Source organism: Solenopsis invicta, chromosome 5, assembly GCF_016802725.1.
Source record: "Solenopsis invicta isolate M01_SB chromosome 5, UNIL_Sinv_3.0, whole genome shotgun sequence".
Classification (NCBI taxonomy): Eukaryota; Metazoa; Arthropoda; class Insecta; order Hymenoptera; family Formicidae; genus Solenopsis; species Solenopsis invicta.
This window is the reverse complement of record NC_052668.1, coordinates 19111911-19137629: the sequence shown is the minus strand read 5'-3', so window position 1 is coordinate 19137629 and position 25719 is coordinate 19111911. Positions and strand designations below refer to the sequence as shown.

The following is a 25719-nucleotide window of genomic DNA, read 5'->3' as shown; positions in this document are numbered from 1 at the left end:
GCGTCGGTACGTGAATGATAAACACCTACGCCCCGAAGACGCCAACCAATCAGCGCGCCGATACCAAGATTCATGCCGCGTACTTTACGCAACCTCCTTGCCTATTCTGCTTTCTTGATACCTCCTGATACTTCAGACACAATAATTTTCGGTATTTTGAGCGCTGCAAGACCCAATTCTCGCCTACCTTATTTATCGACACGTATCTAACAACTTTTACTGATTTTTAAGTGATCTTAAGCAACACATAATTAAATTACCATTATTTTTAATTTAATTTAATTTTTCTAATTAATTAATTTTTCTTAAATATGTATAATAAAAATAATTTTTATTGAAAAATTATCTTGTTCTACACATTGAAAGGAACGTTTGAGAATTTAATAAATGAGGCAAAAGATTTTAACAACAATTTAATGAAATGAAATTATAGAGAAAAATATGTGTTTTTAAAGCAGACAATTTGTGTTTTAATGCAGGGGATTTGTTTAATTAGAGAATATTTATTCACACATTTCAAATCGTGCACTTTTCTATACGCATGTGATCACAGAACGTGACAGGTTTCCTAACCTCAATAGTCCTTAATTTTAATGTTTGATATCTTGGCTCGTGAAGTAGAACGACATTTTTTTGTCAGATTCTTCCTTTCGTGCAAAAACGCGTCGAATGAGTCAAATTTTGTAAAAAATCGATCCGATAAATCAATTGGCAAATTGTTCAAATGCGATTGGTCAATTATCTCTTTGTTCGAAATTTGGACCAATTTCTAGCATCGTGTTGCTGCGTTGCATTGTGTACGCAAGGCTTTAGAGAGGATGATACATGTACAATGTATTACTAAGTTTAAAATTTATTGAATCTTCCCGATAATTAAGGAGAATTAAAATCATTAAAGATACGGTAAGATTATTTGCATATCGAACAGGACAAATAATTCTTGGTTAACATATTTTTGAACGATATTTCTGTAACTTTGTGCAAGCAATTTACTTTGTTATGGATCAAGTCCTAATTATGGATTAAATTTACAAAATTAAATATTTTACAAGCATATATCTATTAATCAAATTATAGAAAAATTGTTTGCTTTTAATTTTGTTAAATGATAATATAGAATCACTCAATTATTGTTGATATTTAAGAAAAAAAACTGGAAGGCTATTTTTAATAACCTCTCTAAGCTTTCTAAATATCTTTTCAATAATTCTTTGAAATTATGAAATTATCTACTTTTAGTGAATTGCATTTAGTGCATTAAATATATAAACGTACATTTAATTATACAGACTCTTAATTGAAATATACACAATACTTATTGAGATTATACATAAACCTTATTATTTCTTATACATAATACTTTAAATATTTTTTCCAAATTTACAATTAATTTATTGAATATATTATAATTTTTTTTAACAATTGAATATATAATTATAATATTAGTACTTACATTAATATTAAAAATTTTTTTAAATGTTATATGTATATAAATTAGGGAAAATTATTTTTATCTTAAATATCCCATAATTGAGACAATTATTTAATCACTTAATTATTTTTTGTATTATAATATTATTACTTTGTGGATTTTATATAGAGTAATATAGATCCAAAACTGTATGAAATAAATTTCAAATTATGGCTTCTTCAATAAACACAAGCAATTGTTTTATATCTGATGAATCTACAAACGAAACTTATGTAAAGGATTACACAGAAGCAGAAGCTGAAGAATATTTAAAGGTAATGAGGCTGTCATTTAATCACATCAATTTTTTGTATCAAATTTGTATGTATTTATACATAGTTTTATAGATATGAAGTTTCCTACAAAAATCAAAGTCAGAAAAATTAAATTTTTACTACATGAAAAACTTTTCATCCTCAAACTGTTCATTATGTGAATATGGTAACTCTATCTGGATGTAAAATGGAATGTATAAGAACAATGTTATAGGTTTTGATTCATTTTTTGAGAAGACACCCATTTAATAAAAGAAAGTAATAAAATCTCTTGAATTGTTTGGTTCTTGTAGGAATTATATATTTATTATTTACTTATATATACATTCTATAATATTTTACATTTATCTTCCTTGAGATAAATAAAGAAATATTATTTGAAATATAAAACAATTTTTTTTACTTTTTATTTATAAATTATAAATTGCTTTTAACAAAAACATTCTTTTATATTTCTCTTTGTATAAATTGGGTTTTCTTCGAACATGCAATAGGAATAAAAACAAAGTTTTAGACTTTGATTAATAAAAATTTATTAAAAAATATAATTTCTGAACTTGTTTGATTTTTGTGAAAATATATTTATTACATATTTATATTTTCTGTTATATTTGATTTTTATTCAAACAAATTTGTTTACAGTGCAATGCTAGTGATTGAGAATAATTTAAGGCTATAGTTTAGATTTAAAAAAAAGCACGCATGTGTGTATATTATTATAAATGTAAATACACATACTTAAAAATATATTCTGAAAATACAAGAAAAGTAATTGTTCTTATGTTTTTTTTTTTTTATTTTTTAGTACATGAACAGTAAAGATGAGGGAAAAAAGAAATCTATGTTAAATACGTCATTCCAACAATTAAAAGACAGTCTGCAAAAACTCTACGTGGATGATCTGGCTAAAGTCTATCGAGATTGCAGTTTTACTTATGAACCAAAATTTAATAATCTACCTATTTTGTCCTTGAAAGATAAGATATTGTCAATAATTGAGACGAATTCTGTAGTCATTATTCAAGGACCAACTGGCTGTGGGAAGACTACTCAAATTCCACAATTCATTCTTGATTCTTATATTAAGAAGAAACTTAATTGCAATATAATAGGTATATTTTTTATCTATTTTACATTCTCATATTAACATTACAATTATAGTATAATAAAAATTATTACAGTATATGTATGAATATATTTTATATATATGTAAATACTTGTATAAATTGTTCAAACATTACAATATTAATATAGTAACACAACCAAGACGAATTGCCGCAATAAGCATTGCCAAAAGAGTAAGCGAGGAAGGAGGTTGGCGTCTTGGTAGCCTTGTGGGCTACCATGTGGGTATGCGAAGGGAAAGCTCCAAGGAAACCCGTTTAACTTACTGCACCACCGAAATTCTTCTGCAACATTTGATTAACTTAAAGCACATGCTGGATTACACGCACATTATATTAGACGAAATTCACGAACGTGATCAACATTTAGATTTTCTTTTATTAGTCATTAAAAGATTGTTACAAACAAATTCTGGACAAGTTAAAATTATTCTCATGTCGGCAACGATCAGTGTAACAAAATTTGCGAGATATTTCTCTATGAAAGTAGAAAATGAGTTAGTTCCAGCGCCAATTATCAAGATTCCTGAGAGAAGAAATTTTGACATTCGTACATATTATTTAGATGAGATAAATAATCTAGGACCCGTGAGTATAGAGATTATCAGAATATACTAATAATTATTCACAATTTTATAATTTTATCAATATTATAGATCTTACAAGTATTATAGAATAATATAATAAGATAGACATGCATAAAAATTTGTATAATTTTATAACAATGGATTTATATTTTATAGATACCAGAAGTCTCTGTTGCGGAACCAAAGATCACTTCAAGCATGTACAATTTTTGTTCGCTTATCATCGATGCCTTAGATGAAATTGACATAAATGATGAAGAAACATTCGCCTCAGATTCGCCTCAGAGACATGCCGTTCTTATATTTTTACCCGGAATTTATGAAATTGAAGAATTATATAATTACTTGTCATCAATTTACCATCAAAATAAATTATGGGACATAGCAATCTTGCATTCATTGATTTCTGATGACAATGAGCAGCGTCGCATCTTTCAAAAACCTCCGGAAGGTTACAGACGCATTATACTTTCCACAAATATTGCTGAAAGTAGCATTACTGTGCCAGATGTAAAATATGGTAAATATAAATTTTTTATGAATTATACGGTTATCCTTGAAAGAAACGGTTTTTCAAACAGAAAATTTTAGAAGTATTAAAATGATGTAAAGAGATACTTAATGATATAGTGATCCAAATAAGTATTATAAATTTGATTATTGATAAGTAAAAAGTTAGTGATTAATTAAATATGTATAATTTATAGTGATAGACTTTTGCCTCACAAAACTGCTCATATTTGATCCTGTAACTCATTATCAAAGTTTACAACTTTGTTGGGCGAGCAAGACAAATTGCATTCAACGAGCTGGTCGCACAGGTCGTGTAATGGATGGGAGAGTATATAGATTAGTGCCAAAATTATTTTATCTCGTAAGTAATGTTATAAATAATATTATACATATATACTTTATAAGTGCAATGTGAGATAAAATTTATTTAGAATTTAAAATTGTATGTTTAATAGAATTTAATATTTAATAAGAGAGTAAATATGAATTTTTTAAGGATTATAATTTTATTTGCACATTGTATAATATAGTTTTTTTCAAAGATCTACAAGCAATATGTATGCTTATATAATTTTTCAGCGTATTGTATTTTAATGTATTGTATTTTGTTATGTAATTATTATTAACCACTTTTTTATTTTATAGAATATTTTGGACAACTACAGTACACCAGAAATACTTCGCGCCCCGCTCGCCAATGTCGTTCTTCGTGCCAAAGTCCTTGATCTCGACGAGCCACGTGTCCTTCTTTCACATGCTCTTGATCCACCGACTCTCTCTAATTTGGCAAATACCATTTTGAGCCTGAAAGAGGTCGGAGCCTTAATAGATGAAAACAATTCTTATCACATGTTTGATGGAAAATTAACTGATCTCGGGAATATAATGGCACGTCTTCCGCTCGACATACGTATTTCAAAATTAATTATGTTGGGCCACGTTTTTGGCGTTTTACGAGACGCTATTATTTTGGGAGCCAGTATGGCCGTTAAGAGTGTCTTCCGTATAGAGCAAGGCCATGCTACAATGTCTTGTTATATGACTCGTAAAAAATGGGCCCGCGAATCTGATAGCGACTGCATTGCCACTTTAAATGTTTATAGGATGTGGCAGAATGAAAAAGCAAATCGTCGATTAAACACTTATCAAGCTGAAAAACAATGGGCTCAGAGAAACGGATTCAACCCAAAAGCTTTGCGTGAATTGGATGCTCTGGTGAACGAAATTACTAATAGATTAGAAAAATTGAAAATTAAAGAAAGTACAGGAATAAATAAAGTTATCTGGCAAGGTATATTTAATTATTTAGCATTTAGTTATTTTTAAATCGTTTATTAAATTATTTGATTATAGCATTCATTATTTTTAAAATTTTTCTCATTTATTTCTAGGTGCAGATCGCGATTTCGTGCTTCAAGTTGTTCTTGCTGGAGCTTTCTATCCTAATTATTTTGTTAAACGTTTGCAAAATCGAGAAATTTATAAAGACAATGTTGCAACGCTTTTGGGCATTTTAGATCCCATGAAGACAATTTTTTTAAGAGGTTGGATAATAAATCAGCCTGGATATTTATACGCTAAGAAACTGCAAGAGATTTTTTCCAAACATTTAGGGATTCCGCAAAAACAGATAACAATATCCTTTGATGGATCACAACGTGTTTACGTCCAATTTCGTGAAAAGGAAATGACCGTTGATGACAGCCTTCAAAAAGTATCAGAGTTTGTTTATCAGGTAATTATTAATTTATTATTTGTATATTATATAAACAACACACGAATGAGCATAAAATATATGAGTATAAACAAATACAATAATATATATAATTAGATTATAATGTTGTATAAATTAAATTTACATATAGTTTTGATCAAAATTATTAAGTATTTACGTTTTTTTTTTGTTTATCTAGAATTCTTTTATTTATATTATTTCGTATTGATTATTGGCATTATACATAAATTCCAAAAGTTCATAAAATAAAGAGTAATTCACATTTTATTTTTGTTTAAATCCTTTCAGTTAAAAATACAAAAAATTATATATAAGGTGCCTAATATTTTTGGCCATGGTTATATGTATAAACATATAATTATAAAAATATGTATAATGTAAATATTGAAAAAATATTGATCATAAGATAAAATAAATAGTAACATTTACTTATCAGGCTATTAAGATGAGGCAAAACAATATACCGATTGAAATAAAGTTGTTGAATGTAAAAGAAGCACATAAGAGGGCGAAACAATATGATCCCTCTAAATTCGAACGGTCTCTTTTCTTTCGTAAAGGTTTAAAAGAAACAGAAAATGATGTTCCTAAAATTAGACCAAAATTGCCAGGACTTGATGTAACTTCTATACCTCTGTTTATGCAAAATGTAAGTTTTCTTTTACTTTGTAAGTTAATAAAATATAATGATAGAATTGAAGGTATTTGTATATATATATTTTTTTTTAGATTATTAGCCCTGGATATTTCTGGGTAACTCTCGATAACGATATTACTCATAATGAATTACAATTTATAAAAAGAAATCTCAATGAACTTGATTCTTTGGAAAAATTTCTTTTTACGCCAAAAGCTTCAACCATAATCGCAGCTCCTATAGAAGAAAATAACTCTTTGTGTTACCATCGTGCCATAATTAAAGAATTTGTCTCAGAAGTTGGAGAACTGGTCGACATTTTCTTTATCGATTGCGGTTATTTCTCTAGAGTACGATTTAGCGATCTAAGAAGAATTAAAAACACTGTAATCTTGGAAATTCCTCCTTTAGCATTTTGTTGTAATTTGGCTTTTGTGCAACCTTCAATTCAAAGTAATCTTTACGGTCAATGGTCGGAAAAATCGAAAAATTATTTTGAAGCACAAATCAAGGAAAGCAAAAAGATGTTTGGAAAAATTTATTCAATTGTTGATAGCATTATTAATTTAGAATTAATTGTTGTTAATGAGAAAGGAAAATTTAATATTAATAAATGTTTGATTGAAAAAGAATATGCTGTGGAAAGGGAAGAAAAATATTTATCAAAGCATAATCATGAATTAAGAGCAAATGTTTGTAATATTAACACGATGTCAGTTGAAGAGAAACAGTTTTATGAAGAGGAACAATATGACAAATATCATTTATTAGAAGTAAGTAGATTAGCTGAGCCTTATGTAAAGATTTAACTTATAGTATCTAATTTGTTGCAAAGTTAATAAATTAATTTTATATTAATGATTCTAGTATCCTAATCCACCTAAAGAAGAAGATTGCGTGTTTAAGACAAAACTCCAAGGCCCATATTCTCCCTTGGAAATGGAGTTGAGTCAGTTAAATTTAAATGAAAAAATGACAAAGATAAATATAGATGCGAATTCCGTCAATTCCGTTCTTTTGGATAACGATATCAACCAATCGAGACGTCTTTTAGTCGCTCAGAGCACTAATCAGACCAGTAAAAATTCTTTAGTACTAAGAAATACCACTCTTTTGCCGAATATTCCCGGACTCGCAGCATTGCTTGCACTGAGTTTTGCACCGCGTATGGAGTTGAGATGCAATTCTCACAGGACTTATTACACAGGGGCTTTATGTGGTTTGGGCCCGATGAATGATCGTAATGATCGGGCTATATTTCCCGATCATGATTTGGAAATTCAATTTGACATAAAAATTACAATGAATGATATAAAAGAGGTATATCTATAAATTGATAATTTCGCAACACTTATCGTGAAATTACTGTACATGTACTGCATTAGATTCTTCATTTTCTGGTATTTATCAAATACTCCATTAATTTAATAGAAACAATTGTAATATTTTTCTATGTTATTGTTTTTATTATTTTATCTTATTCTTTTAAACATTGTTCTTCCATCATTATTATTATTATTATTATATTAATAATCAATTTTTAGATAAATAAATTGCGCTACTGGATGAATATCGGGATGCGATTTGATAATGCCAATGATGAGGATATTATATGTTGTCAAAACGAAATCAAACACATTTTGCTCGAGCTAAGAGATAAACAAAGAACGCCACTAAATCTAGAGGACGACGAGATCAATAGTTTTAATAATAAATGGAATCATTACAAAAAACATTTATTGCCATCCGTTCGAGAAACTACGAGTGAATGTGACATATATCCGTTACATAAGGCGTTGGAACTACACGAAATAAATGAACAGACGGAGGAGATGCTGAGGCATCTTTCGCAATTACAACAGCTTGCCTTGAAGTACGTACATATTTTATTTATATATAATTAGAAATATTTGTATACAATTTTATATATTTTCTCTATTGATTTATTAGAGATATACGCATGGAGAGAAACGTGAAGGCTTTTTGTAAATTATGTGAAACGGAAACTTTTGGTCTACTGGAATTGCGTGGTCATCTTTATTCAGAGAAACATATAAAGAAAGAGAGTGCGTTAATGTTACAGTATTAATTACATTAAGAGATGCCATATGATTCTTTTATTCTGGAATTTTTCCTCAATCCTCGATTTTATTTTCATGGCAGACAAACAAGGTAATGTTCTTACGCTTCTATCATTTTTTTTATTCACTTTTTTCTACGCATCTTACAATACATATTCATACATTATACATAATAATTATATTATGTATAATGTATGAATGTAGAATGATAAAAGATTTCTAGATTATAGGAGGTTGCTATTCCAGAATAAAAGGATATATCTATAAAATAACAACTTATAAAATATTTGAAGTATTTTAAGTTTATGATCATTTATTTGTAATACTGTAGATGTACAAAAAAATTTATCTTTTGCTTACTTATTGGTAACTCTATTTTACGTAGATCTATCTGATTTTATTATTTTTTATGTTAATAAAAATACTTTTTGCCATTCTTTTAGGAGGGCACTTACATCTAAAAAAAAATGTATAATTTTTGTTGTCACGTACACATTGCTTACATTGTCCATACATGATTTTCATATTTTATTTTTTTCTTTTACACATTTTTTGATGTTAAAACTACGAAAATAAACATTGATACTACTAAATTTTGTATCTACCAAAAATTTATTATTATTATTGTAAGAAATTTATGTATGATTCTTCATAGTCAAAGGTCACGCTGATAAAATCATGATAATGTCCGAAATGTCCATTTTGTCGTAAAGTGATATCGTGATGATACTGTGGCAATAATATACAAGAATCGACCTTTGCTACTAAACAAAATAAATTATTGTTACGATTTATACATTTATTTCATTGGCTAGATGGAATATTAAACAAGACCCAAGATTATCTATTTTAATACAAGGTCGATTTATGAATGTCATCCTAGCTAATTCGGAACAGTGTATGTTTCGATACGAACGCGTCAACATTGAGAAGTGATTGTCAAAAGTTTTCGATAGATATTTGCAAGATATCCATAGATCGTACCGTAATGATGTTAAATTGTGTGTCATCTTGTCATCGTTCGATGTTGCTATTATGCCTCTGCTACTCTGCATTCTGCGTGTTCATGACGGTTGCGCAATATTGCGAGGAGAGAGAACACGATGGAACTAGCGACAAGACTAGTACGTAAAGGTCACGGTGTGACTATAATTTTGTAAGATACAGTGATAAGAAATTTTGTGAAAGCGCTCATAAGGCGACTTTTATCGATAATTAATTATCAACGCAAATGTTTTGTTTTTGCTTTTTTTGAACTTTGAATTGTTTAATTCAAGTTTTTCACAGAAATTCCGTTTGACGTTCACTCTGGTGATCGTCAAGATCTGCTTTTAAAAGATATTTTTCAAACTGCAAACTTGATGTAGTAGCCATATGAATCATCGAATAAAAGTTAAAGTGAAAAGAGATTACAAGGTGATAAATTATTATACATAGTTAATTTTTTATTTATAATTAATTAAGTTTATATATAATTTCATCTTCTTTAAAGAACTAGATAAACTTAAATTTCAGCAAGAAATTTTTATTTTAATATTACAATATTCATCTAAAAAGTGCACAATATGGTTATTTTAATAATGATAGTATTTAGAAATTCTAATTTCTAATTTAAAGATATATTTGCTATTTTCTATTTGATATTTTTTTTTTCTCGACTCATGAAAATTATTATTTAATACTGAGAATATATTTTTCTTGATGGAACTATACAAAATTTTTTTATGCACGCAAATTATATCAGTTAAACGCTATGTAATCTCATTTCAATATTTAAACTAAAAAATGTTGAAAGTAAAAATATTTTCAAAACGAGAATATTTATTTCTTCTGTACATTGAGTTATCATTGGAAACCGAGAGCAAAAAAACAGCAAGGAGATATAACAGATTAGGTTGAGAGCAAGCTCTTTGTTGCTAATCAGTTTGCAGCTAATCTTTAAGTGAGCTACGTTAACTCTCGGCTCTTTCGAGCGAATAAATGCTCTTTCACTTTTCGCAGTCATGTCATATCGTTTTAGTTTGCGAACATGAACCGCACGCTTCTACAAACGTCTTTGTTCTTATTGAGCTTGTTTGTGTCCTCAGGACAATCGGAGCTTCATTTAAAACTGGTTCAAGTGGTAAGTAAGCATATGTATTCATATATGTAACGTTATAAAATTTTGTAACAAATTTTTTTATTTGTAAAATTAAAGTGTGTAAAATAAAAATATGTTATACATATGTATATAAAGTGTAAGTAAAATGCAAAATGTTCAGTAATGCCTAAAAAGAAAAAATTTAAGGAGTTATTTTAGTTGATAAAATAGACAAAAGTCAAGAATAACAAAATTACAATTAATTCGCAATTATTTTATTTTTTAATTATAAATGTTTAATTTGTATTAAAAATGCGTAAAGCAAAAATATTTTGATATAATTAAAAAACGAAACCTTCATCGAAATATTACTGTTTGTGATTTTGTAATATTTTGAACATTTACGTAAAACATGCTTAAAGTACGTGAATATTTAAACATTATTTATAAGAAACGAAGCCTCAATTGCAATTTTGTTATTCTTAAGTATCGTCTTACCTTTTATTATTTAGAATTACTCTTAAATTTTCTCTCACCTCTTGCTAAACATATTGTATATGAAACCATGAAATCGATAAGAAGTTTGTACTTTTATTTTTATTAAATCAGTAAGAAATATAGTTTTGTAATAAATATTAAAAGAAAATCAAATTTAAGTATATTATTTTCTACATGTTATAATAATTTAACTTCGAACTTTGCAGTTAATGAGACATGGAGAACGGACGCCGTTACTTAAAGAAATGTATCCCAAGGACCCGTATAATGTATCGATTTATGAGCCATGGGGTCTTAGCCAATTAACTAATGTAAGTATATTTTAATATTGCATGTAGTATATATGTGTATATGTGTATGTATCAATATCAAAAAATACGAATTATTTCTTGCTATTTTATTACAACAAGTTTGTAGTATTATATATTTTGCATATGTTTCACGCATCATTAACTTGTATTCAAGTCCACTTTCGTAAATCTGTTATCTTTTTGTGTCAAGGAATCGTTTATGCGTAAATATTATTCATATATTCTTCAAGTTTTTTTTTTTTTTTAATTTGCACCAAATATTTTTCATCTCGCTCATTTTCAGCAAGGAAAGCTGACGGAATATCGAATTGGCACAATGTTGAGGCAACGTTACGACAAATTTCTGGGATCGATCTATCATCCGCAAGATATCTACGCTGTCAGCACGGATATTGATCGCACGAAAATGTCTTTGCAATTGATGTTAGCGGGATTGTATCCTCCAGACACAACACAATTGTGGAATCCGGATTTACCGTGGCTCGCCATTCCCACGCATTATACGCCTGAAAAAGTAGACATATTGTTCAAATCTTACAAATGCCCAGTGTTAGTATTTTAATTTTTAATAATAAATTACGTGCATAAGGAACAGATTTTTAATTATTTCTTTTACACATGTTCTTGATTTAATTTATCATAATTCTAATCTTTTGTTTAGATACAAAGCAGCTCTAGCAGAAACGAAGAAGATGGAAGAGGTCCGGAATAAAACCGTATTTTACGAAGACTTTTATAAATTTTTGAGCGAAAAAACCGAATCAACCATCGAAGAGTTGCTAAATCTTTACAATTTGTTAACAGCACAAGTGAGAGCCGAATATTTTGATAAAACTCTTGACTTATATAAGAAAATATCTCTTATATCAAACATAGAATTAAGTTATTTCTTATATATTTTATAATAATTGAAATAAGAAAATTATTTAATTGTAATATAAAAATGTGTAACAAGACGTTTGCTCTTCTCACGTTTCAGAAAAATATGAATCTTACTCTACCGGAGTGGTGCACCGATGATGTCTATCAACGGATAAAAGATGTAGTCATGTTAGAATACGACATCCTCTCATACACGACTCAGCTGAAGCGATTGAATGGTGGTGCGTTGATTAAGAAGTTCATCAACAACATTAATAAACAATCAAGTCGTAAGATGTACGTGTACAGTGCCCACGATACGAATATCGCGGCGTTCGCCAAGGCTCAGAATATCAGCGAACCGAAAATACCAGATTATGGATCCACATTCCTATTTGAAAAGCTGCAAGATGATTCCGGCAAGCTTTTTGTCAGGGTAATAATTATGTACAGTTTATTCGTGTTTATTAACAAGATAAAACTACGTTTAAATTAAAATATATGTTTTAAGAAGTTAAAGGTTTTGAAAAAGTTAATGTTTTTATTTTTTGCATAGTCTTAAATACAGTAAAAACATTTTATATTTCTATTAAAATTTTTGTGTTAAATTTTTAATAATCAAGTGTTAATCCAACATAATGTAATTTTGTTATTTCAAATTTTTATGTTAATTTAATATTGAACATTTTTTAGTGTTAAAATAATACAATTGTATAACACATTATAACATAAAAATAATAGAATTTAGGAAACGTACATTCTAAAATAAATGAATAAAATGTACATGTCAATATATTATAAGTGTTAATTTTGCTGAAGAAGTATGCCTCTTCAATTTGTTTCATAATTTTTGTTAATTTTTTACGAAATATTTGTATTACTTTCGAACATATTCATTTTGTTTTTTTTTTAAATTTTTTTTAAATTTAATTCATTACGTTAAAAAAAACTACTTAAAAGTAACTATTTTTAGCCTTTTTAATCTATACTTTCTCCTCTTAAATCAATTGAATTTTGTATTATTTAAATTGTATGTTTTTTTTATCGACAGATTTTTTTCTGGACGGGCATTACGGAAAAGTTGTTGCCTATCAAGCTGACAGATTGCGACGAAACTTGCCCTCTAGAAACATATTTAAAACTTGTACAGGATGTGATACCTTCGGAGATTGAGATGAATTGCCTTTGGGACAAAATAACCAGAGAAGAACTGTTGAAGATGTTTGATGAAAAGCTCTATTTCAATTAATAAAATTTTATACGGATTAAATATTGTGTGATAAAATAAAAATGCATTCTTTTATATATTATAATAAATATTTTTGTATAGAAAGTGAAAATTTTGGAGATAATTAAAAGAAGCAATATATTTTATTAAATTATATTAACATAGATGATAAATTATTTTATTCCAAGTTATACAATAAAAATATTTCGTGTAACATTTAAATTAGCAATAAGTTAGTGTTGTCGTTATTATCTATCTATTAAATTTATTAATTTTATTAAATCGTACGTCATATTTTCCAAGGTAGCAGGATATTTCGTGTTTGCGTAATCTGGAGTCTGTCTCTTGTCGCAAATCAATTCCTCGTCAGATGGAATCAAGTTTCGAGTTAGAGTTGAAAACTTGTCAAAAGGACAAAGAGTTTCGCAACCTGGGATTGTAAGTTCGTCAATAATCGATGGAATGCCGCGATAGTGTAAGAGCTGTAAAATAAAATTATGAAGAATTAAATTCGTAATATACATCTTAATTAATAATTTAATTTGTTCAGGCACATCTACATTTTCAAAAAATAATTCTAAGAATTAAAAAATTTATAATATATTTAACTCTGATCTTTGAATCAAATTTTTTTCTACATTTTCTTTTCTTAATAAGAAATTATCTTTTTTTTTAGTTTCCTGAAAAATGGCCCATATAATTATGCATAAATATAAATAATTATAATATATGATTATGTATGAGTAATTTTTCTTCAGTTTATATTATCATTTAAAGAGATACTTTGTACACTGTATAACTCACTTTTACATAATACTGATTGTTTTGTTGTAACAATTCTAGAATAACTGCGCTAGAATATTCAGGTACATGAGGTTTGTACACTTTGAATGCATGTAATAATGTCGCGATATTGGTTTCATGACCACTGTATAAATGAATTTTCGTTTTCGATGGGTCTGCATTTCGTATAGCTAACATGTTCTCCAATATGACGCGTATTACCGGGCCTGTAAAATAATAAGCATAATATTGGACAATTTATATATAACATATCCTGTAGAATTATAGATTTTCAATAAACATCAGAAATACAGTCATAATAATATAATTTTTATAATGAATATATTGCTCTTACCAGCATACAGCCTCCTTAATAAAGGAGTATAATTTGCAATATTATAAGCAGCTACAATCCCGTCGAATAGCGTACCATTCGGGAAATAATTGTATGCCCATTCAGGAAGAGTCAAATTCATGAATGACTCCGCTACGAAAGTATGATACAAATAATACATATCAAGTGGCTTCTCGATCTTCTTGCCGGTCAGTTTCGTTAATTTACTCATCATATCCTTGAATTGCGACATTCGTTTTTTCGTTTCAGGCAAATTCAGCACTCGATCGTACTCGTTAAGGAATCTGAAAATAATGATCAAATGTAGATTTCTTTTCTTGTAAATTTTCGAGCTTTAGAACATATATCTTCCTTGCATCCTTTTCTTCACATTTACATTATATAATATGTTACTAAATTTTCCATTAGGTTTTTGAATATTTTCTACATTTTCTGTTTCCAATATCAATCCCGAACTATATCAAAGTTAATTTGCATCAACTCACACAAAAACAACAGTATTAAATATATATTAGTGTATTAGATTAAAATTAATATATTTTATTTAACAATCATTGATGTACATTTGAATAAAAAAGTATATATGAAATGTTGCATGAAATAACAGTCTTACTAAAATTTAATCCTCTTTAAAATTTTGATAATCTTACATTTTAGCAAAATATGTTCTTATTAGTCAATATTAAAATGATCATCTATAAAGTAAAATATGATTCGATAATAATATAGTATTAAAAAATTCTAACTCTGCAAGCAGTTTATGCCTGTTTAAATGCTGTATAATTTTATTTCACTATTTAATATTTCAAAAATTAAGATATACTTGAAACAAAAATGTTCTTTGTTGTACGTTTGAATAATTTCTTGATTGCCGCATTTCTTTTTTTCTTTTTTTTTTTGTTAAATCATGCTTACTGCGGACACTCGTCAGGCAAAAAGAAATTATCATCAACACGTGGCAAGTATGTGGTCGGAATCGGCTGCCAGTTTAAAGCATGATTCCACTGTTGTCGTACATTTATTGGAGGAAACAATGAGGCGAGGACCAGTTGCAGAGACATTTTCGTTCTATCGTAATCGGAGCTGCTAGCCATGACGAGTTGTGGCAAATACAGATCTCCCAGGAAATTTTGATATCTGCTGCGCAAAACTTTTCCTAATTCATACTCGCGCATCTTGCCCCGCTAAAAAATTGCATTAATTATCGTCTAATTATTAAAATGCATTAATCAATCTTACACAATTTGATCATTTAATACGGAAAGAACGGTTTTTGTTGAAGTATATTTAGTTAGGTTTGAAGATAATCTTGTCGAATCATTAAAATAATTATGGAGAATGCTCAAGCATAAATGTCAAATGTTTTGTAGTATTTTAGCAACTAGTTTGAGTGTTCTACATAATTATTTTGATAGATTAACAAAATTATTTTCAGATCTGTACTTTACTAAATTTTTAAATATTTATACAGTAAAACCCGTCCTTCCAGATTGTATAATTATTTAAATAACTTTATACATGTCCTCAACAAGTGCTAGCTTTACAATATCTGAAATAATTTTCATCAATTCATGATCTCGAAATTTAACGATTTAATTTTGCAGAAATTAATTTAATTTCTTAATGCATTTTAATTCACTTACACACTTTGTCGGTTTTTTTCTAAAAAAATTCAAAAAGCGTAAAATTGCTACTTACATTGGTTAACTGCCCTAAACCCTCAGGAAAGAAGGAATATTTTAAATATGGATCCTTCGGATACATTTCATATCCATTATTATCAGGTGTCCGATCGCCATGCCTAAATACCTGAGTGAATATAGAATATCGTTAATTAATGAGACAAAACAATTATAGATTAAATTAAATTTATTTCAATTTGTTAATTTAACTATTATTTAAATTTAATTTAACAAACTAATTTTTTTTTTAATATTCGTAAACTATTCTATAGTTAATCGTCAACAGCATTTATACTTGCCACGTTGACTAACTTAAGCTCCGGTTGCGCACCTGCGAGTAGAATAGCATTTAAACTGATGACGAGACCAACTGATAAATAATTGTCGAGTATACGGAACGAGACCATGTTGCTGGAAACTAAGAGAGTATATGCCATTAAGCTTAAATAGCTAATTCTTCCACGAGACCGGCAAATGTCGTGACAAAGATAAACTGATAAAAACGTGTTTTGTGTAAACAAGTGTAAAAATGTGCATAAAGAATTATATTCCTTTTGTTCTTGATAAAGATAGCTCGTTTGCTAAATGCAGAATGTTGCATTTTAACAGATATATAAAAATAAAATGTTTAAAATATGCTTAAAATATATAAAACATAATTTTTACAAATTTTACGTTTTTTTTCCTTGTGTACATGTATAACGACAACAGGTAGTTTCCGGGTGCTATAAAAATGAAGTCCGAAACGTAAAACTACGTACCGATTATATAACCCATTCAATGCACAAATTGAATACACGACCTGTAACTTGTTTCAGTTTGAATGGCTAGATTGTGGTTTATAAATCTGGTTTGTATCAAATTCTATTTACATTACGTAGAAAAAAGATCGAACAAGAAGGCTAAAAAATTGCAAAACTCGTTTTTTTTAAATATTAGTGAAATGTAACGACTTACACTCGATGGCGTTCAGCGGTAGACTAAGCTACTCGAAAACTCGTTCAAACTTAACTCATTAAATCCCAGAAAGCCCCTACACAGTTTTCTATTTTAAATTCTTACTTCAGCGCATTTATGAACTTTTGAAACCGAAGTGCCAGAGACATTTTATGTACAATGTTTTATTTTTTTAATGATTTGCCCTTGTTCCTAAATGTATTTAGTAATTAAATAGATATTAAAAATATCAATTTTTGACTATTTATTTATTAAAAGAGAGAGAACTATATAAATTAGAGCGTTCAAAAATTGCAACCCTTGAGCGTAAATTTTATGATATAAATGCGGCTCTGACTTGAATTGTAATCAAACTTTTTAGACCGCAATCGAAATGCATAAAAAAGCAAACATACAAAAGTACTTAAAGACGAACTAAAACTTAGATAAAAAAAAGTAATGGACGATGAAGGAAATATAAAAGGACTTTGAACAATAAATCATAATACTTTTTTTCAAAACATGATATTTTCTTATTCTAATTATTTCGCAATGTTATGTATATTTAATGGCAATTGAATAAATAAACATGAAAAGGAACGAATCCGTAAAAAAAATCTTATCTTATATAATATTCATACCACAGAATGCACATGTTCACGATCACTTTCTCGATTTATTAACCAAATTATTACCGATTGGCGCGTTATCGCGTAGCGCTCTCCTCGATTGCCGATCTCTTAATTAAGTTCTCCAGGAGATTCTGCAAGCCGATGGGATATTCGGTGCCGGCAAAACTCGGAGTCTGTCTCTTATCACAAATCATCTCCTCGTCGGACGGGATCAAATCTTCCATTAGATCCAAAAATTGATCAAAGGGACACAATGTGTCGCAACCTGGGATTGTGAGATCTTTAATAATTGGTGGAATGCCTTGATAATACACGAGCTGAAAAAAATTCATTATATATATAATCAAGCATTATTTCTTCTTTCATTATTGGATAACGCACGAAAAAAGAAAAGATTTTGCTGAAATCTAATCTAAAAATTTAGTAAGATTATAATACATCTAAAACTAATTTTTTTAAACCATCAAAATAATTATATAGAACATGCTCAAACTCTGGTTACTAAAATGTCGAAACTTTTCGTAGCATTGCTTATTATATTCTTCAGTATTCTTCATAATTTTTTAATGGCCCACCAATATTTTCACATCTATATTTGATTATATTTTCAAATACTTTAGCAAAACTGTTCTTTCCGTGCGCAATTATTACTATTGTTTGTGTTTGAATAATAAAAACACTTACCTTCACGTAATACTCTTGCTCGATCTGCTGCAGTTCCATGATGACTGCACTAGAATATTCGGGTACATGCGGCTTGTACACGCCCAACGCGTGCAACATACCTGCAATGTTGGTTTCGTGAGCACTGTATAAATAAATTTTCGTTTTCGGCGCAACGGTTGGATTTTGCGCAGCTATCATATTGTCCGTCATAGTACGGATCATTGGACCTGAAAAAGTGTAAGATTATCTATTATCTGTGGCAGATTCTTTATCAATTTAAAATTCACATAACGTTATAACAACAAAATTCTAAGAATTGTGATTTAATTTCTAATAAATCTATCATAATTATAATAAATCGGAGAAAGCTTTATGACAAATTTAATTTATGAATTCAACATATATTTCAACAATTATTAATTTTATTAAATAACGAAAATTGCTTTTGTCAAGATAAGCGTGACTCACCAGCATTTAATCTTCTTATTAAAGGAGTGAAATTATTAAGTTTGTATGAAGCTACAATTCCATCGAACAACTGTCCATAAGGAAAATAGTCATACGCCCATTCGGGAAGAGGCAATCCCAAGGAAGACTCGGCTATAAAAGTCTGATAAAGAAAGTAAAGGTCCTCTACTGTCTTTATTTCTTTCCCGGTCAGTTTCGTCAAGTTGCCCATCAGTTCTTTGAATTGGCCGATCTTCGCTTGCCCTTCAGGTGAGCTCAATATTCGATCGTATTCTGCGAGGAACCTGAAGACAATCATAAGATTAAGAGTTATCTCGTTTTATCTTGATTGTTAAAATATATTAGAATATATTGTTTAGAATTATATTAATTTCTTTCAAACTTATATGATTAAAAATCAAATAATATAAAAGTACATCTTTCTTTAAATATCTTTTAATTATATTATTGAAATATAATTGAAATAATTGAATACACAAAAAACACATTTAATAATAAAACCATTTATTGATTAATTTCTCAATCGTCACTTGTTTCATTTGCTTACTTACTGCGGACACTCGTCAGCTAAGATGATATTGTCATCGATACGTGGTGTATATGACATTGGGATCGGTTGCCAATTTAAAGCGGGATTCCATCGCTGTAAATATTTCGGCGGGAACAAACTAGCGAGAACAAGTTGCAGAGACATTTTTGTTCTTTCGAAATCCGAACTACGAGCTACGACAAGATTTGGGGTGTATAAACTGCCGAGAAAGTCATTGTATCTAGTACGTAAAAATTTTCCCAGTCTATACTCGTGTTTCTTGCCCTCCTGTAGAAAAGTACATAAATTCGATGAGTTAGTTATCAAATATCCAATAATCTTAAAAATACAAAAAGGGTTATGTATAAAATAACATTAAAATAATTTAAAATCTTGATTTACAAAAAAAATAAGCATCTCAAAAATTTACACAACTTTATCTCATCAAAATTAAGTTATATTAAAGTATATTACTTCTTAATTTTTTTCACGGGAAACAATTTATTCTAGATAATATATTATGTTGTACTTACTGCGGTCAATTGTCCGAGACCTGTCGGATAGAAGGAATAATTTATATACGGATCATTCGGAAACATTTCGCGACCATTGTTATCGGGTGTTCGATCTCCATGTCTGAATACCTGCAAGAAGATAAATAAAAATGCATTAAACACAGCAATCGCGTGTAACATGAAAACTAGAAAACAATACAATTTCAATTGTTAGAGAGAAAGAATTTGTGTGTACGCTATTAAATTATCAGTAACATTACTAAAGTGCACTTACCACATTAATTAATTTAAGCTCAGACGGCGAGGCTGTAATCAAAATTGCATTCAGACTGATAATAGCAATCGATAAATAAGTAACAAAAATATGACACGAAACCATCTTGTCGATGCGCAATCTGAAATGTAATGCGATTAGATTAACATCTATAGTTTTGTCAATATCTATAAACATTAATTAATAAAGCATTTTCAAAAATCAAAAAGTTGATAATTTTTATATTTATTTAGGTATGTGTATTGTACAATAATTTAGAATAAAAATATTTTATTCTAATATCATCTTTAATTCATAGCGTGCAAAGCAGCACTTTTTATTATTATAATAACTATTATCATAGCCAAGTTCTAGCTTTAGAATTTGGTATTCTATTATGTGTACGAATAATTGTCCTATCTATAAAATATTTTAAAATAATTTAAAAATTATAAAAATTAACTCACAAGTATGTATTTATGATAGTGTTAATCTGATAGCGTTCTTCGGAAATCAGATTACTATCTTCAGCGTTTTATCAACTGGCACTTGTCGTTAAACCGAAATCAGTAAATCTGTCGAACTACTGATCGTAAGGATTAATTGGGTACTGGCTTTTTCTCATAGCACAAAAGGCTTTTAAGATGTAAGAGCGTACACCCCACCATATTGTACTTCCTATCCGAGTCATTATTATCGGACATTGTATCGTGGATGTTATGACGAATGTAAGGGGAAGTTTATTTCATTTCTTGTCTAAAATCACATTAAAAAAATAAATTCCATTTCTCAATTAACAAAATTTACTTTTAACTTTAACATATAATATTTTTATATATTAATAGTTGTAATTTGCTTTGCGCGAAACCGTGACGGGAAATCTAGAGACCGCAGGACTTCCCGTCGTAAAATGCACGTTACGACTTAATTGCGGGGAAGCAGATGCGTCAAGGATTGAGTGAATCGCCGAGCATTACGAAGAAATTATACGAGTATCTTGGGAATGTCGAGTAAAGTAAAATACCAGAGCTTGGAGCAGGTTATAATTATTTTTGTATAATTATACAACAGTGTCGTTCTTAAAATATCGCGGATGACGTCAAGAACGGAAGAATAATAAGTAAAATTTAAATGTTAAACAAAATGTAATTAACATAAAAAAAATTTTTTTTTTTCTTAACCGAAATATAATTTGATTACAAATTTAAATAAATTATGTAACGTTGTAATATTTCTTTATCACCTAGATAAACGATTATTTAATATTATTATATATACGTAAAATATGTATAAAACGCGCCACACACATAGGATTTTATAATTTTCATTTTCGATTCCTTTACTCATTTAATAAAATTGATGTTATATAACGTAATGATAACAATTCAATTGTTTTTGTTCGTTATATGTTCGATAATGCAAAAATTGCATCAAAGTATAATTATTTTCACTGCAATAACGCACATCATAGCGTTAAAATATCGTGCTAATAATGCTGAAAAATATTTGTAGGTTTGCATTATGTCATTCAATAACGCCGTAAATTAATAACGTTAAGCAACGAGTGCTAAATTGAAAAGATTTGAGTATTGAGAAATAAGCTTCGAGAGAACGATAGATAATAAAAGCTATATATAAAAGAAAATAACGCTTATCACGTAATTCAATGATTGCACATTGATGCAATTTTCGTATTCTCAAACGTACGTGGAAAGAAATATTTCTGAAAGAGAATATTTTCAGAAAACTTGCGCAATGAATTTACAAAATACGTAGTGTATATTTTCCTATCGTTAAACTAGGTCGCAAACGCAGTAGAGAATAATTTTCAGATAATGCATGTCATCCGTATGAATATGTACAACTAATGACAAGATAATTAATTACTATGACCCATGAATGTAACAGTTGAGTAATTGCGTGTTTACCTGCGCAAAAGTAAGAAGGCCATTTGACTATTCGTAACAATATGTTATCATTTGTAAAAGTATGAAATTATCGTACAAAGTTGAAGTTAAATAAAGTTACGAATAAGCAATTCTCATAAACATCAGCTAATTACATATGCCCTATAACTTATGAGTCTACAATGGATTATAGAATTATTACAAATTATGTATATTGTATTGCCTAATTAATTCTAATGTGTTATCTGAAACAAACCAGTGTTTCAAGCATAAAATAATGTTATGATTTAGAATAACTAATTAAAAAAAAAAAATTTATCATAAACATATTTCTCGTACTTTCAAAAGCATTTATGCGCTTGTGAATATTAAAATAATTTGTAGACCATGATTATATGCTTTGAAAAATGTACATAATTTGCATTCACGTGATTTTTTTTCATAACAATCATCTATAACGATGCAATCACAATTTGTGCATGAGATGTAATCATAATAATTTCGATAGAGACAACTTTAATAAAAACTCGAGAGATAAAAAAATTTCTGCGAAATTACGTCATAAACGCGCGGATATTTGCGGCTAGCTTTTCATTAACAATTCGACTAATATTTACATATCTGCGTTACGCACGAAGTTTAATAATAAAAATGATTCTTAATTTAGAAAATACACGTGGATCGGTTTATCTTGGCCAATTTATTTGCATCAATTTGCCATTCACATCGTTACTCGATAACAGTCTTCATACATAATTAGCATAATTAATCATATTCCAAGGATACTTTTAGAATGTCGTACGAACGAGTGCACAAATACGAAAAATTTGTCTTATAAATGTTTGACAAGTGTCAAAACTTATTCGTGAAATTTTGTATGAAGTGTTAAAAATCACTATGCCTTTATTCTACTTGAGCAAAAAAAAACAGTATCAAATACTAATGTTGAAGTAAAACTGACATATTCTCTTTAAAAATTATTGCTTCATGTATAATCATTATTGCTTCAATAATGATAATGTTGCTCATATATAATTTTATCTTCTTTAAAGAATTTGATAATTTTATTTTTCATAAAATATTATATCTTTATTTCAATATTATAGTAATTATTTAAAATAGATGACGCAAAATAATTCTTGTGATAAAATAGAAGCTGTATTGAATGCGAAAGAATCAGTCGTTGTGAATTATGCAAATCGGGGGTACCCAGTAGAATGACTCGATCATGATTTTCATGCTTTTCTGGCTTTTCCGGCTTTTCCTAGTACTATTATGACGATAGCGCTGTTCGTTTAAGTAATCAGTTATTACCTAAGTAATTTGATGTTACACAACGTTTGTAGTCCAACGTTAAAGATAAAATAATCTTATAGAAATATATGTATATAAAAACGGATAATTGTGATTAAATTAAATGATAGATTTTAATAAAATAGATATTTTAGATATTCTCTTCTCTTTTTGAACCTATAAATTATTTTGGATAAAAACAATTCCAATTTTCTACTATATCCTACCTATTTGGTCACATTATTTTTGTGCTGATTATAATCAAAAATTAATCGCAATTAATGATATTTGAACAATCAATTAGCCCCCGATTTCTCATCTGATATATATCATCAAAAAAATTGTTTATTATCGCAAATATTATCACATTTCTTATGGATAATAATAATAGTAATTAATAAACTAAATATTGAATGACTGTTTCTACAGAGAGAGTATTGAATATACATCGTACATTTAAAATTATATGTTAAAAAGTCTTAAAAAAGAAAAAAGAAAATTTGTTTAAAAACTATTATTTTTGTAAAATTTTTTTAATTTGGTTGTAGTTTGGATTTCATGGATTAAAAATTATTCAAACAAATTTTTGTTTCTCACAATTTCTGTCTTTTAAATCATAATAACAGTAAAACGATATTTTTTTATAGATTTACAAATGCCAAAATTTTATAAAAAACATTTCAATAACAAAGTATATACCAAATTTCGAGTTTGTGCAGTTCTTGTATTTTTTCTAATAGAATATTCTTAAAAATAGAACAAATGATATAAAAATATCTCTTCAATATTCTTATATGCAAATATTGTAGTTGAAACAAATATATAGCGTTTCTGCAAATTGTGTTGACATATACAATAACGCAATTCGACGAAATAATTTGCAATTTATGACGATAAAACGCTATTGCGACACGTGCAAACGACGTTATCGTAAATGGCTAATTCTTAATACTGAAATTATTTTCGGCCTTCACTGTAGCTTTATCATTAGCATTTGCGTGAAACACACCGACTAACGCTTTGTCGTGATACTGTAATTAATGTGTATCGTCGTCGACGATCACGTTTTCTTACGCTTGCTACGAATTATACACTTACATGTATCACGTACGATATGCATGGATTTTATGGAATGCCTCAGATATCAGTAGATTAATTACGCACATTATTATCGACATATAAATTATTAGAGGTATATAATTATAAAAGTCAACTGTGCTATTAATTACTTTAAGTAAGTGCCACGTAATTAATAATAATTTAGTAGTTAATAAAATTATGACTTAATATTTTAATTATTACTGAATTGAAAAATATTAATTATTGTATAATTACTAACGTAAATAAACTTGTCAGCGTAGCAAGACATTTTTTTAGAACCGTTGAAATTTTATGTTTTTGCAAATACTGTACACAATTTACGTTCCGGATGTTAATAATTATCAAGATCACGAGCAAAACACATGATTTTTATCAAAGCTGCAAATATTCGCAACAATTTCACATTTTGCAGAAATGTACTCAACAACAGTGATAAAATGTATTGTAGCTATAAATTGTATGATATTTGCAGTTACAAACATTTATCAAGTTCATATTATAACTTTAAATATATATTTTTTATTGTTTGAAAATATTTGAATTATTGTAAGCTTTGTTGAATAATGATATATTTGGTTCACAATTATTTAAAATTATGTAACATATGAATTAATTATAACTCTTTTAAATTTTGATTTTGCATCACTTAATAGAATGTGCTTTACTGTTCATTATAGACGGTTTAGATTGTAAAATAAATTTTCGAATTGAATATTTGACTAACTCATCTCGTCAACCAAATTACTGATTGTTATCTTCGTACATATGGTAAGATAACTAGTACGAGTAAAATCAGCAGGCAAATTACATCGCTCAGTGTTTGTTCCGTTTTCAATGCAGTTTTCCGAGGAGAAGAAACGAGAATTGAGTAGTGAGTATAGAAAAAAGATATTTAAATTGCAAATAAACCAAAAAGTGCAAAGCAAAATTCCGTGCAAAATTGTTTGAGTTATCAATTTTCTTATAAATATAAGTATTTCTAAATAGTATATTGCTGCCACTTCCAAATATTTATTTCTAAATAAGTTGACGTCAGGTTCACATGTTGTCTTAATAAAATCTGTTATCATTAGTAATCCAAGTGTAATTATCAAGTTGATTGGGTGTGTAAACAAACTATATCAGTGAAAATGATCAATTATTGATACAAAATAAAAATAAAAATATTTAAATAAATAACTCAATTACTGACATTGTC

At 28.3% G+C, this 25719-nt stretch overlaps 3 protein-coding genes across 3 annotated transcripts in view; 2 read left to right on the top strand and 1 right to left on the bottom strand.

Annotated features, from left to right (window-relative positions):
• The first annotated feature begins 566 nt into the window (after positions 1-566).
• On the top strand, positions 567-13561 carry LOC105205691 (probable ATP-dependent RNA helicase spindle-E). Its single transcript, XM_011175162.3, has 19 exons — positions 567-903; positions 1601-1746; positions 2552-2858; positions 3001-3458; positions 3614-3977; positions 4165-4331; positions 4616-5261; positions 5362-5705; positions 6142-6354; positions 6435-7115; positions 7210-7662; positions 7887-8215; positions 8293-8408; positions 10511-10545; positions 11208-11312; positions 11596-11861; positions 11974-12121; positions 12292-12609; positions 13225-13561. The coding sequence occupies exons 2-19, from the start codon at positions 1642-1644 to the stop codon at positions 13420-13422; spliced, it is 5253 nt and encodes a 1750-aa protein (XP_011173464.2). The 5' UTR covers positions 567-903; positions 1601-1641; the 3' UTR covers positions 13423-13561.
• Positions 13523-25719, bottom strand: part of LOC105205853 — a 14426-nt gene continuing 2229 nt past the window's right edge. The window contains exons 2-15 of the mRNA XM_039449253.1: positions 20688-20976; positions 20242-20362; positions 19986-20096; positions 19475-19740; positions 18924-19207; positions 18474-18682; positions 17867-18106; positions 17179-17206; positions 16521-16639; positions 16238-16348; positions 15455-15723; positions 14540-14823; positions 14206-14411; positions 13523-13883 (exon numbers count right to left, since the gene is read on the bottom strand). Coding sequence (XP_039305187.1) covers positions 13650-13883; positions 14206-14411; positions 14540-14823; positions 15455-15723; positions 16238-16348; positions 16521-16639; positions 17179-17206; positions 17867-18106; positions 18474-18682; positions 18924-19207; positions 19475-19740; positions 19986-20096; positions 20242-20346 — 2466 coding nt within the window. The 5' untranslated portion in view covers positions 20347-20362; positions 20688-20976 and the 3' untranslated portion in view covers positions 13523-13649. The remainder of the gene's footprint in view (positions 13884-14205; positions 14412-14539; positions 14824-15454; positions 15724-16237; positions 16349-16520; positions 16640-17178; positions 17207-17866; positions 18107-18473; positions 18683-18923; positions 19208-19474; positions 19741-19985; positions 20097-20241; positions 20363-20687; positions 20977-25719) is intronic.
• LOC105205693 (venom acid phosphatase Acph-1) overlaps positions 25209-25719 on the top strand; it is a 4141-nt gene continuing 3630 nt past the window's right edge. Inside the window, exon 1 of the mRNA XM_039449781.1 lies at positions 25209-25392. The gene's annotated coding sequence lies outside the window, so the exon portion shown is untranslated. The remainder of the gene's footprint in view (positions 25393-25719) is intronic.

Excerpts from the sequence above, each read along its gene's own strand:
- LOC105205691 (XM_011175162.3), top strand. The coding sequence starts at position 1,642 with ATGGCTTCTTCAATAAACACAAGCAATTGTTTTATATCTGATGAATCT. Across the intron at positions 5,706-6,141 it reads TATCAGAGTTTGTTTATCAG|GCTATTAAGATGAGGCAAAA; the intron begins GTAATTATTAAT and ends TTTACTTATCAG. Across the intron at positions 7,116-7,209 it reads ACAAATATCATTTATTAGAA|TATCCTAATCCACCTAAAGA; the intron begins GTAAGTAGATTA and ends TAATGATTCTAG.